This window comes from Branchiostoma floridae, chromosome 15 (genome assembly GCF_000003815.2).
Source record: "Branchiostoma floridae strain S238N-H82 chromosome 15, Bfl_VNyyK, whole genome shotgun sequence".
Lineage (NCBI taxonomy): Eukaryota > Metazoa > Chordata > Leptocardii > Amphioxiformes > Branchiostomatidae > Branchiostoma > Branchiostoma floridae.
Genome location: NC_049993.1, coordinates 16,675,921 through 16,688,802, shown reverse-complemented (window position 1 = coordinate 16,688,802; position 12,882 = coordinate 16,675,921). Strand labels below are relative to the sequence as shown.

At 43.3% G+C, this 12,882-nt stretch overlaps 3 protein-coding genes across 3 annotated transcripts; 1 reads left to right on the top strand and 2 right to left on the bottom strand.

Moving 5' to 3' along the window:
* Positions 1-2,175: 2,175 nt before the first annotated feature.
* LOC118431555 lies at positions 2,176-4,013 on the bottom strand. The gene is made up of 3 exons (XM_035842796.1): positions 3,887-4,013; positions 3,559-3,650; positions 2,176-3,168 (listed from the first exon to the last, which is right to left on the bottom strand). The coding sequence occupies exons 1-3, from the start codon at positions 4,011-4,013 to the stop codon at positions 2,257-2,259; spliced, it is 1,131 nt and encodes a 376-aa protein (XP_035698689.1). The 3' UTR covers positions 2,176-2,256.
* A 1,760-nt stretch (positions 4,014-5,773) lies between these two features.
* LOC118432497 lies at positions 5,774-8,476 on the top strand. The gene is made up of 3 exons (XM_035844082.1): positions 5,774-5,902; positions 6,216-6,352; positions 7,390-8,476. Exons 2-3 carry the CDS (start codon positions 6,229-6,231, stop codon positions 8,220-8,222), a joined length of 957 nt encoding a protein of 318 aa, XP_035699975.1. The 5' UTR covers positions 5,774-5,902; positions 6,216-6,228; the 3' UTR covers positions 8,223-8,476.
* A 922-nt stretch (positions 8,477-9,398) lies between these two features.
* Positions 9,399-12,577, bottom strand: LOC118432079. Its single transcript, XM_035843593.1, has 3 exons — positions 12,418-12,577; positions 11,388-11,528; positions 9,399-10,987 (listed from the first exon to the last, which is right to left on the bottom strand). Exons 2-3 carry the CDS (start codon positions 11,509-11,511, stop codon positions 10,155-10,157), a joined length of 957 nt encoding a protein of 318 aa, XP_035699486.1. The 5' UTR covers positions 11,512-11,528; positions 12,418-12,577; the 3' UTR covers positions 9,399-10,154.
* Positions 12,578-12,882: the final 305 nt, after the last annotated feature.

Below are 12,882 nucleotides of genomic sequence, written 5' to 3'. Positions count from 1 at the left end.
CAGCTTAGCAGGCACGCGGTTATATCAGAACGACCTGTCATACGCCTATCCGGCGTTGCACATCTGATTATACATGTTGTTTGAAGCTATCTTATGAGGATGCTCCTACCGTACTTAATGGCAATAAGCTGTACTCTACGATAGCTCTAGGAATACCATATATCTACCATGACGTGACTGACACCTGCAGCCAACATCTCGAGGAGCGTGAGAAATGTCTCCAGTGAAAAGATAAGGCTAAGACGTACAAGAACCCCACAAGGAAAGTAACTTACGGACACAAATTTTTTTGGTGTGCGAAGCTTCTGCGGCGGCCTTTTCAGTGAGTCTATGGCTCTCCGAAGTTTACGGACCTAACAAAGTTGTTCGGTACAACACATCCACCACTGACCAACACCTGCTTTTCTCGGGTCGGTCAGTTATCCCTCACACACTCTTTGTGTACAGTAGAGTTTGTCTCATAAGATGTTTCTGATCCAGGGAGAAAAGTCACTGTTACAGTTATTTATCTGTAAAAGTAACCTAGTTATTGAAGACCTACCGTACGATGAACAGATCATTAACTGCTTGAAGATAGAAGAACACTAATCAATTCGGAAAACTCGTTCCCAAAGCATCGCCTCACCACTTTGCCCACCCCGATATATTGGGCGGATCACATATATATAAACACCGTACAGGCAACGCTGAGTAGTAAAGCGGCACTTGGTGCGTAGGCCCCCGAGTTGCCCTGGGCGCGTACCTGCTACTCCGACAACCAGTAAGTGATGGTGCAGTAGAAGCCAGTTAATTGCACAACGTATAATCGCACACTTCTGTTAATTGCACGAAATCCTCAAATCCCATGGTGGTGCGGTCTAGCTTAAGCTTAATAACTTCGCTTTGTTGCACCATTCAGATAATTATTAAACGAAATGCACTAGCAAATGGAGTGTACAATTACGCGGCTTCTACTGTACTGTTTAAGATTCATGCAACCCTTTATCTTTGCCATAACACGTCTTTTTACATACTGCTATCTGAATCAACTGAAAGATAAAATACTATTTCAATTTGTTACTCACCATTCTCAGGGCGTAGCTTAACTTCTTGCTGTCCACAACTGATAATGCTGGAATAAACCGCGTTCTCTGCTGCACCTTTATATACAGTACCTCCCTAAACACGTGTACACGTGCTTGCTAATTATTACACAACTCCCACCCTCATTATGTCAGTTGCGTATACGTAAGTGGCAGCTGTTTGCTAGCTTTCCAGGTGGTTGAAAATTAAAGGGACCCGCCCAAGTTGGCAGATTTACTGAAGATGTTGACCCAAAGAATGTTTCAAAACTCCAACTCAGAGACACTGGAAAGTTGGGAATATCTGGTTCACTATGTCTATAATGGCTTGACCAATAGGAGACACATAATAGAAATATTGTATTTATTTGCTGAAACGACGAGTACTCGCCTTTGTGTACGTTTGGGGCGAGTTGAGACAGGTCCGTTTGTAGGATTCCACAAATACAAAAATGTGTTTGTTTGATGCGCCCAATACCTGAGGGGAGGAGTCAGCTTATCACCAAAATCTCACACGTTAGGACACGTGTTGAAATGAGGTCATTATATTGAATATCCCTGGTTAGAGCGAGACTTTTTCTATCGGTTTCAATTAGCCTCCGTAGCAGGCTCTCTGGGGCCTTTTTTCGGCTCAGAATACACTTTAGCTGGCCATTATTTGTACCGGGTCACTTATTGCCGGCCGTCGCAGATTCATTGGCCTCAGAGAGCCTGCTACGGAGGCTAGGTATCAATCCGCCATAGAGGTCGAGCTCATCTCAGCGTTTTGTCAGAAAGCTAAATATTTTTGTTAATAGAAAAGTTATTGACAGGACAAATGTATAAACGTTTTCAAAAACTTTATTCCGACGAAGCCTACTTTTGCGTGCAAGCAATCAAACAGCAAATACACATACTAAAATGACAACAGACGGCATCATATACTGTGTACAATACTGCCTTACAAAGATACAGAAATATGCCAGAACAACATAAGCCTTGTCAGGTCCTTATACAGTTTCTAGTGTATGTATGTCTGAAATGTACTACTACATGTACTACAACTCGTCCTCATAAGTAGGACACGGATATATGCACCTTTCTATATGCATCTACAAAACAATGCACGTAACACATCTATGGCTGTCTATATAGCTTCCTAGAAGCACAATGATTAACGTTTCATTACGTCTATAGTCCAACAAGATCACAAGATTCAAAGCTCTGTTGTGAACCCTCCGTTCAGTTCCGACTTCTTCACCGACGTCGTCTTGACGGTGTTGACGTACAGCGGCTGCGTCACGTGACGCCAGAGCACCAATGAGAAGCGAACCACCAACACCAAGGAGGATACGCCTAGCATCACGCACGCGAAGATGGCGTTCCTCTTCTCCAAGCTGCCGGTGAATCGGATGTACTTGTCAATAAGGCCCGAAAGCGCGACGACCACCACCACAAATGGCACCAGGGTGTATCGGCAGTACCGCTCGAAGACGAAGTTCTCCAGGACAAACCAGACGAGGATGATTGCTAGCAGTAAGCCCAGCATGCCCGTGGACACATCCTCGTTGTCGTAGCCACTCTCATAGGTAAGGACATTACTGAAACCTACAAGGGTAGCGATGGTGACCCAGGTACCGTAGATGGCCAGCCCGTTGTGAACGAGAGCGCGAATGAGCCAGAGGTCTACCGGTGCGTTCTCGGTCAGCCAGGGCCCGTTCTGATCCACACGACGGTAGGAGATGTACAGCATGTAGTAGAGAGAGAAAGCGATGAGAGCGAGGAGCATGGTAGCGCCTACACGTTGGAGCGAGTCATTGAGGAAGGTCCAGGAGAGGATGAAGAAGTTATTGACGTACCAGGTGACGTAAAAGATGGGAGGAAAGAGCTCGGGAGTGACGTAGAAGTAGCCGCGGGAGTTTTTACGACAGACGCAGACCGTGACGTAGATGAGCCAGAGGAAGCCCCAGCCGTAGATGACCAACCAGATGTCGAAGACCCACGGAGCCGGCACGATCTCGTTCGGAAAGAAGCGGGAGGTGTTGCCAACGGTGCTCGAGAACAGACCTGTAGAGAAACATAATACAGTATCGTTGTAATTGTCAATGCACTGAAGTTGCGAACATGTCTAGTTGATCTATGTCTCAAGAGATCACTTTGTCGTGACAAGGACGTAGCTGGGTGGCTAGGCAGGTCGTTTCCAGTAGTGCAGGACGTTAGAGTCTTTTTCTGTGCTGCATATACTATTGTTTCACTAAAGCTGTAAGCATTCTCAGCCATCTGCAGTTTCTTAACTTGAACTTGACGTGCCTCGGATAGTGTTAATACTCTTGCAACTGCACAACTCAGCAACACTATATCGTTGGAACCAAATTAAAAACACAATCATTCCGTTATTTGAAAACTATAGTTATAGCAAGCTCAGCGATGTCAACAAAATACGCGCTTGAAAATGGTCGACGTGACACCCTTGGCTAATGATTATTTTGTTAAACAATTGCCTTAACTCACCCCTAACAGCGGCTGATTGCCTGAGCCAGCTGAACACCAGTCTGAACACGTAGGCGAATTGTTTAGCCTTTCTCTGCGCGGCGTATTGTTTCACAAAACCTTTTTGAAAGCTTCTCAAATAGTCAAAGCCATGAGAGTTTTCAGCAAAAAAGACCGCATCACCGCGGAATTCTGGGATTTCATGCAATTAACATAAGTGTGCGATTATCCGTTGCGCAATTAACTGGCTTCTATTTTATTTCTATTATAGCCATACAAAGTGAAAGCCCGGTGATGATCTTACAAAAAGATAAGCGTGACAAGTACACCCTTCGTTAACGATTATCTTAACTCACCCTTAATAACGTCAAACTGTCTAAAATAGCCGATAGTCAGCCTGATGACATAGGTGAACCAGGCGAACACGATCAGCACGATGCCCAGAGGCTTGTGTCGGGGCGGCTGTTCTTTGCCTTCCTCCATGGTAAACGTAGCGTCGAGAGTCTGTGTGACATCAACAGTACAAAGCTGGTTAAAGAACCATTCTTCAGTGATTGCTCACATTTACTGTGTGATTTCTTAGATAGACTGTATAAATGTTCATAGCCAGTCTACTACAGATCTTTTGTCATAAATTACGTAAAACATCACGTCAATCTGATGCTCAAACGATGTCTGTCGAGACTCCAGACTTTGCTATAACTACATGCACTACTTAAACACAGTTGAATTGGCCGGACGATTATAGATAATAGGACCACATCTAACACCTTGCTTGAGTACTTTAAACATGTTTTCCCAACCAAATGGTAAGAAACTAAGCATGCTTAACTCACCATTTGTGTGGAATGTTTGGCTTCTCCGCGTCCGAAAACGATTCACGTTGGCGTCGGTTGGAATGCGGCTGTTATTCTGATGTACCAGCTTATATACACACGTCTAACACGTGGTCATTTCGTAAGTCTTACATAACAGCCTTTGTGACAGTTCTGATCGCCTAAGTAGCGACTGTTTGTCATTTGCTTTTCTAAGTGATTAAACGGGTCACGCCCAAACAAAGTTTGCACACCTTCTAATGATGTTGACTGATGTTTTGTACTCAATAATCCACACTTAAGATCATTTATATATCTAGATATATCTTTTGATCTATGAACTCACGTGCACGAATTGACCAGTGTTTAGCGTTGTAGCAGAATATGTGTTGTTGTGTTGTGTTTTTTTTTCTCTCAGCTGCAGTTTACTGCTAACGTCTTAGTTCCTTTCCAGCTGAGGTAATATCTGTTGTCTCCTTTTCCCCATGATGTTATATTCACAAGACAAAACACGGCGGTTTATCGTTTGTTTTAATCTAAGGCGGAGTGGGTCATTTGGAAGAGTTTGTAAGATGTTAATTCAGTACAAAGAATCACTTAAGGTTCTTATCCTTTGTGTCTCACCTGTTCAGGTGTAGATACGTACCTCACCTGTGGAGACACGTGCGTGTTGACCCGCTATTAACACATGTTAATACGCATAGTTTACTGACCCCTGATCTGCCCGATAAGAAAAACATACAAAGAAATCCTTGAAAAAAACATGAAAGAAAGGCAGAGTTGCCTGCAAATACCACATACTTTGTTTGCCTTCCCTCAGTATATCCTTTGCTAACGTTAACTGTGATCATTCGTGTCCAAAAATGGATCTTCGTTCTGTGTGGCTGTGAGATTTCACCGATTTCTACTTGTTTTGGTCATAGATAAAACTGGTGAAAGTGACAGGAAAATGACCTGACCAGCAAGGCATCATTCAAGGACATCATCATCAATGAATACAGGGATTATGGAAGACTGAAAGAAAAACGGGCAAAATCACTGCACATCTGTTTTGCGAAGCATATGACAACAACCAGACCAGGGTGGCATCCCTAAATTGTCCGTTCGGACTTTGACCAGGAACATCTTGTTACCTAACATTACGTAATACCCTTATGCAAGGATAGCGTACATGGACTGTTCTTTAACAACCCTTAGGAAAGGGTAGTATCAAGACTTTTTACTCTTCACCAGCAAGTGATGGTTTGATAAAACTAACTTTTAATTAGTTATAGCGGTATTATCCCTGACCTGTAACATAATATTATCTAATCCTCATGTTGATTAAAAAAGGGACACTCTTTTCTTTGAAAATAAAGCTCCACCCCTCACTAATAAATGAGCTGTACTACAAACATCGCTTTTAGTAGCTGCTGTAAACAGTTCACACGCTGCTCCACGTGAGATTTCACAAATCTAGGACAGGTAGTCAACAAGCACCCCGGGTTCCAAAAGTACACCGCACGAAGACCACAGAGTGTTCGACGCGCTTTTTAGATCTTAAGACTTTTTCCTAAGGTAAGCTCCGCTAAATCTTCTACCCGCATGTTGTCTTCGTCTTACAATATCCAAAGGCCTACACGTATAGGTTCTGGGATTCTTACATTACAAAATTGTTTGCTTTTGTTGTACCACTTTTAGTTCATTTCCGTGAGAATTAGATCACATTCATAGCATGACAGGTTTGCATCAGTGACTTGAGGGTATTAGTGAAAATCCGTGCAAAATTAAGGTATGATTGAAAAGCTTGCCTCTTGGTCCTTGCCAACTGTTTTAATTAATATTAACACCTTATACATGAATCAAAATCATATTCTGATGTTTTTCACAGATTATTCGTAACCATGGAAACCATAAAGTCCGGATTCGTGCACCAGCCCGCCAAAATCGCGATGATCGCGGGAGCCTGGGTCACTTACATCATCATGGTCATCTTCAACGCCATCTCTGCCAGCGGCATCGACAGAAGTAGGTTGGAGTTCTTTCAAAATTGCTATGTACTGGATAAGATGGGTATTACCTTTCTCTTAACAGAGTTTACCACGATACCTTATTATGCGTGGGAAATTGTGGATGCTAAAGGTCTTCGTCAGACAAGAGAAATCGGTTAAAAATTCGAAGCGTCAGGTACCCGCGCTTAATTCTGCCGATTTCAAAATATTTCCCTGTATAGAGAAGGTTAGAAACAAACGAACATGGCCATGTCCCTTGTAGCCAACAGGAGTGGTGATAAGAAGTTAAGAGTTACTGAAGTTGATGTCAAGAGCTTTTCGTCCACCCAAGAAAGGCAAAACAGTTTGAATTCTAATCGGGTAATGAGGTTCACTCCCAGTCCAATTAACTCCTACTGGGCTTTTATTCCTAACTTGGTCAAATTCCTCTATTGCTATTCGGCCAGGCGGGAGTCTGGTAGAAACTATCCTGCACACCTGTTGTCCCTGACCTCCTGCTGACCCTAGTCCACATTTCTGGGTCAGGAGTCACGTTGTCGTTTTATTACACCAATCTACTTCACAATCCTTGTTTGCTAACCACAAGCGTTGTTTGTGGTAACCCGACGAGAAGGCCTTATGGTTACTGTGTTTGATATAAGGAAGTTCTATTCTGTGATAGATGTAAAATGTTTGCATAATAAGCTTGTAGCTGCTGTTTCTTGTTATTTTCTGGCCTGGAGTGAGACATTTCAACGAACGCTTTCAAAACACCTGTCATGTATTGTTTACGATAAGCTGCAAAACAAACATCACCGTTGACCCCTGCCGAAACAGCAAACACCAGTTCTCCTCATTGAAAAAACAGTAAATGTTTATGAATTATGCAGAACGATACATTAAGCTTTGTATTGTAAGCTTCTTTTGCAAATACATAATTATATACTTCTTACATGTATGTATGCAAAGAAATTGGCACAGATACAGTTAGTTTAACAATAGTTGCTGTCCCTCGTGACATCGTCCCCATGTTATTCCCGAATAACTGACTCCCGTTTCACATTCTATACACAGATCTGTTTAACAGCACCCAGCGGCAGATATCCGACAAGTACTACAACGACTTTGTCCCAGCCGGCTGGACCTTCTCCATCTGGGGGTTCATCTACGCCTGGAACGCGCTGTGGCTTCTCTACGTCACCAGCACCATCTTCCGCAAGACGTCCGAGGGGTACGTCTACATCGTGTCCGATCTGCTGCCGTGGTACTTCTTCGTCGCCTGGTACCTTAACAACATCGTCAACGTCATCTGGTTGTTCGTCTTCGACTTAGAGTCTCTCATAGCGTCCGTCTGTGTCGTTGCTCTTGTCCCCTTCACCCTGTACATCTGTCTGATCGCTTCATACCGCCAGGTGGACAGGCGCGGCGTGTGGCTAACAGAGAACCTGCCGTGGGACCTCTGGCTCACACGGGCGTTTGTCCACAACGGCCTGGCCATCTACGCCACCTGGACAACTATCGCCACCCTCCTCGGGCTTGGCATCGCTCTTATCTATCCCGGCGGGCTAGACAACACCGACGTCTGTACCGCCATGTTCGCTCTCCTTCTAGTCGAAGTTCTGGTCTGGTTTGTTCTTGAGAACTTCGTTCTTGATCGCTTCTGTCGCTACACATTGGTCATCTGGTTAGTGGTGATCATTGCGCTGATTGGTAGTCTGGTGGAACACTGGGGCCCTGAGAAGAGGAACAGCATCTTCACTGCTGCCCTTCTCGGGTTCGCCATGTTCCTCTTTCTTATCCGCATCTGCCTTGTTATCTATCGCCACTGCAAATATCCGCTGTATAAGAAGCATATCTTTCCGAGCACAGTCGAGGGAAAAAGCAACGGCACTTTTACAATGACTTAGGTTTCACTCCTTTTATCCCAACTTCCGAATTATCTTCTATAGCCTTCACTTTCTCTGCATTCTATTAACAATAGAAATACATGTACATTGACGAAAGTTAGACATTCTGGTCGAAATATTCAAAGACAAATCAATCTCTTCAACCCTGTATCATATGGAGATTACTATAGGACATCACTATTCTTCAGTGTAGGAGTTCATTGTAGACGAGATATCGCTGGTTACAATAATTGGATTGAATGTTTATGCCACCCATCTACGCGGTTTTTTATGTGTCACCTGTAGAAATCAATATGTAATTCATTGATATTGATATTCTAACACATTACTTTGTATAAAGATGTTGCCATATTCGAAGCCATATAACGATAATTTGTTCCCTGGCGACTTTGTTTATACACATTCAGAGTTATCACATGTATCTGTTACTGTGTCTTTATACAGATTGTTGCGCCATTTATTACGTGTGAATCTCAGATCTAGAGTAGTAACGAACTTACTAACGTCTACTAAGTTTATTGTCTGCATTGTTGCCGCAATCATTTCTAGAATATATTGAGTTAATATTATGGCTGTCGGTGACAGTATTACTAATACTGAAATGATACCAATCGTGCTGCGTTGGCTTCAATTGTAAACCATTGTTGCAATCGCAATTAATGATAAATACACATACCAGACTTGTGTTTGTGCAACATATCATACTATTCGTATACCATTTGTTGCAATTCAAATGAGAAAATAAATGTACAAAATGTGTATGTATTCCAAGTAAATTTCTAGTCATTCAGCTATATCTATCAATCATATACAGTGTATGTATGTATATGTATATCTGTATCAGTACGAATCTTTTGTATTCTCATGTGCAGATCCCAATACAGTCTCTGAGCAGATGACGTTTGTTTGTTTGTTGATTTTGGTAAGGGGTGATGTTGAGAGAAACCCAAAAAAATTTCTGTTGTCGACGTTTATTATCAATCCCAAAAAGAACAGCATTCGCCGCTAATAATGATGTAAAGATTATCTTACGACTTACCAATATATATAACACCCCCATCTCTATTTCTGTAGTCAGTGCAACCGTTTAGAACTGAATATTAAGTTAATATAAGATTTAAAAAAAGAATGATAAAAAAGAAAGATACATGTACGTTCAACAAATATGCATATATATGAGTAATAGATCATTGCTTTATTGCGAAACATCAATACAGTACAGAACAGTTGCACCATATGTGTCAATGCTTTGATACAAACCGATGAACCTTAAACTGAAGCAAATAGTTTATACAATAATAAATGTGAAATATGTGTGCATAGATTATATGATTATAAACCCAGGTGGAACCCCCGTATAGGAGTAAATTACAGAAAAGTATTCTTAAAATGACAAAAACTTCGGAAACGTTATGAGATCATCAAATATATACAACAAATACCGAACCACATACCATGTACTACTTGTAAACAAATATGAAACGTCAATTACTGGCAGGTTTCTTTGGAAGATAGCTTAGGTGATTCTTTAGGTCTTTGACAACATTCAGAAAGCCTTCCGAAGGACATAGGATATCTTTTAGATGAACATTCTAAAAGCCATAACATAAAAATGGACTACAAGAAGTGTGATTATGGCCTTTCTTAACCGTCAGCCATACACATACTAGTACATAGGAACAAGACCAGGCAACTAACACGTGGTCATCTGCATAAACTTCGTTAAAAAAAAATTGTACAAGAACATGAAACGAACTATAGCACCTTCTGCTTTGCTATAATTGACATTTCGGGTCACTCTCCTTACTCAATCCCAATCTATTGCTACTTAGTCCATCCTCTTCAAATCATATCCCCAGAAGTTAGGTCAAGGAAAGACTGGAAAATTCAGGGTAAGGAAGACTTGAAAGTTTGAAAAGTCAATCAGTTGGTTTAAGCCATGTTGAAGGTGCCATTGTTCTTACCCTGCTCTGTGGTGGGTAGCACAAACTTCTTATACAGAGGCTTATTGAAGTGGCGATAGACAACAAGACAGAGGCGAATAAGGTACAGGAAGGCGGTCAGGCCAATAAGGATAGCGGTAAAGATGCTGTTCCTCTTCTCAGGCCCCCAGTGTTCCACCAGGCTCCCGGTGAGAGCAACGATCACCACAACCCAGATGATCAAGTTATAGCGACAGTAGCGGTCAAGCACGAAGTTCTCGAGAACATACCAGCCAAGAACTTCGACTAGAAGGACAGCGAGCAGACCGGTGACGACGTCCGTGTTGTCGAAGCCGCCGGTGTAGATTAGAGCGATGCCGAAGTTGAGGAGGGTGGCGATAGTTGTCCAGGTAGCGTAGATGGCCAGGCCGTTGTGGACAAATGCGCGGGTGCACCACAGGTCGACGGAAGCGTTCTCTGTCAACCACACGCCGCGCTTGTCCACCTGGCGGTAGGAAGCGAACAGACAGAGGTAGAGAGAGAAGGGAATGATAGCGAGAACGCAGGCGGAAAGTACGAGCTGTTCCCGGTCGAAGACGAAGAGCCAGGCGACGTTGCAGGCATTGTTGATGTACCAGGCGACGAAGAAGTACCACGGCAGCAGATCGGACACGATGTAGACGTACCCCTCGGACGTCTTGCGGAAGATGGTGGTTGTGATGTAGAGCAGCCACAGTGCGGTCCAGGCGTAGATGAACCCCCAGATGGAGAAGGTCCAGCCGGCAGGGACCAGGTCGTTGTAGTACTTGTCAGACAGTTCGCCTTGTGTGCTGTTAAACAGACCTACGGGTAGGACAAAACGTTGAAATGGTGTGAGAACAGATATACTGTTGAAGGAAGATGAATAACAAGCTTACTTCCTATCAGAATCGGCTTGTGTTTCAACACCACGCCCCCCTCCCCACACAAACACATACGACACACGCATGCATGCACACACGCACGCACATACACACACACATTGGCAGCATCGGCTATTGGCCGATCTGAATGTTGGTATGGCCCATACATTTCCGGACGCGGGACATGTCCAACTTCCAGCCATATATCATACACATGATGATGATGACAATGATGATGATGACTTTACACATTACCAGAGTGTCCTGATCAATATGGAGTGAAAATGATTGGTGTATTGTATCATAGTTGGCATGAAAACTTTTCCGATGGAAATGCCTACCTTTGCTAGCTCCGCTGGCAGACAGCGCGTTGAACGTGACCATGACGATGAAGGAGAGCCAGGCGCCCACGATCATGGCGATCTTAGCCGGCTGGTGCTGGAATCCGGACTTCCCAGTCTCCATGGTTACTGTGACGTAATCTGTACCGAACCAAAATGGGATAAATGGTTAGTACAACTAAGGGGGTAGGGTATAGTGGAAAATTCGGTAACAAAAAAATCGAGAAATTGGCCAGGGGAGTCCACGCTATCAAATATAGGGTTAATGTTCCTTTTCAGGCCAACCCCACTGGGAGCAAAACTCCCCTTAGCAAGTTATTCTCCCTATATATAACAGCCAGCGTAGTCAGTCTGGTAGAGACTACAAGTACAACTAGCCTCATCAATCATTATCATACAACTAGCCTCACCGGGTACTTAATGTAGGGTAACTAATTGGCCAGGAGAGTCAGTCTTATATAAGCTTAGCAAAGAGCTTTTTTCAGTCTTAGGGAATGGTAACTTTTCCTATCCGCTGGCAAATTTTACCCTAAGGTGGCCGAAATCCCCAGGCAAATACTCTTATAATCACCCATAGCCAGCACATACAGCACGAGATGCACCTTTTCTATCCCGAGCATTTGGCATTCAGTCTAGCGTGGGTCGGTCATGCTTTCTACGGGGCAGAAAAAAGCTGTTTCGGCCGCCGGGGTAATCTTCTGCACCCGGTTTTATGCGGTTTGGTCAAACCTCTCACAACGACTGGATAAACAACAGTGGCTTGTTGGTTTAGTAGCCTCGTACTCAGGACTGGGCGTGGCTGTAATTAGATACCGTGGCCGACACGAACAATGGACAACCGTTGTGACACCGATTTTGCCTGCTCAAGTCTGGAGAATAACGTCTAACGAAGGTAGACGTTTATGTAAGTATCATAAGACGATCAACGAGAGTTGGAAAGCTACTCAACGGCTCAAGTGAAAATAAATTGTCACCTGTCCAGCTGTCCATACTATACATGCTATAAGAGGTCAATAAAAAGTTGTCTTACCGAGTTTAACTTAAGTTAAGATGCGACGACACCTCTCGGGTTGATGGAAGAGTGCGTAGACGACACTGGCTCGGTCGAGTCGAGTTATTTGATGGGCGCTACCGTTTATAGCACTGGTACGTGATATTCTGAGCGTGTCCCCGACGTGCGACCACTCCGACTGCCGTGTGACCTGGTTTGAGTATCAAATGCATGGGGGCAGTTCCCAATGTTTGTGGTGTGTTCCATAAATAAAAAGGGGGGTTGGGTTTTATATTCACACGGTAAACAGTAATACATGTCCTACTTTTATCCAAACTTGAGATCTGAGATTTTGGTAATATATTACACAATATATGAACGGAAGGTAGCTACAAAATACGCTTATTGCATTACATATTTGGAAGCATCTTTCCCCTATGGGTCGTAATGGTATAGTCCATTGTAGTGATTCTTGCATAAGTCGATTACGTAATGGTAACGTTA

What these genes read in the sequence shown, in the direction of transcription:
- LOC118431555 (XM_035842796.1), bottom strand. Translation starts at nt 4,013, where the DNA reads ATGGAGGAAGGCAAAGAACAGCCGCCCCGACACAAGCCTCTGGGCATC. An exon ending in ACAGTTTGACGTTATTAAGG is followed by an intron (nt 3,651 to 3,886) that starts GTGAGTTAAGAT and finishes GCTTTCAAAAAG; the next exon opens with GTTTTGTGAAACAATACGCC. An exon ending in GGCTCAGGCAATCAGCCGCT is followed by an intron (nt 3,169 to 3,558) that starts GTTAGGGGTGAG and finishes TAGATCAACTAG; the next exon opens with ACATGTTCGCAACTTCAGTG.
- LOC118432497 (XM_035844082.1), top strand. Translation starts at nt 6,229, where the DNA reads ATGGAAACCATAAAGTCCGGATTCGTGCACCAGCCCGCCAAAATCGCG. An exon ending in TGCCAGCGGCATCGACAGAA is followed by an intron (nt 6,353 to 7,389) that starts GTAGGTTGGAGT and finishes TTCTATACACAG; the next exon opens with ATCTGTTTAACAGCACCCAG.
- LOC118432079 (XM_035843593.1), bottom strand. Translation starts at nt 11,511, where the DNA reads ATGGAGACTGGGAAGTCCGGATTCCAGCACCAGCCGGCTAAGATCGCC. An exon ending in TGCCAGCGGAGCTAGCAAAG is followed by an intron (nt 10,988 to 11,387) that starts GTAGGCATTTCC and finishes TCCTACCCGTAG; the next exon opens with GTCTGTTTAACAGCACACAA.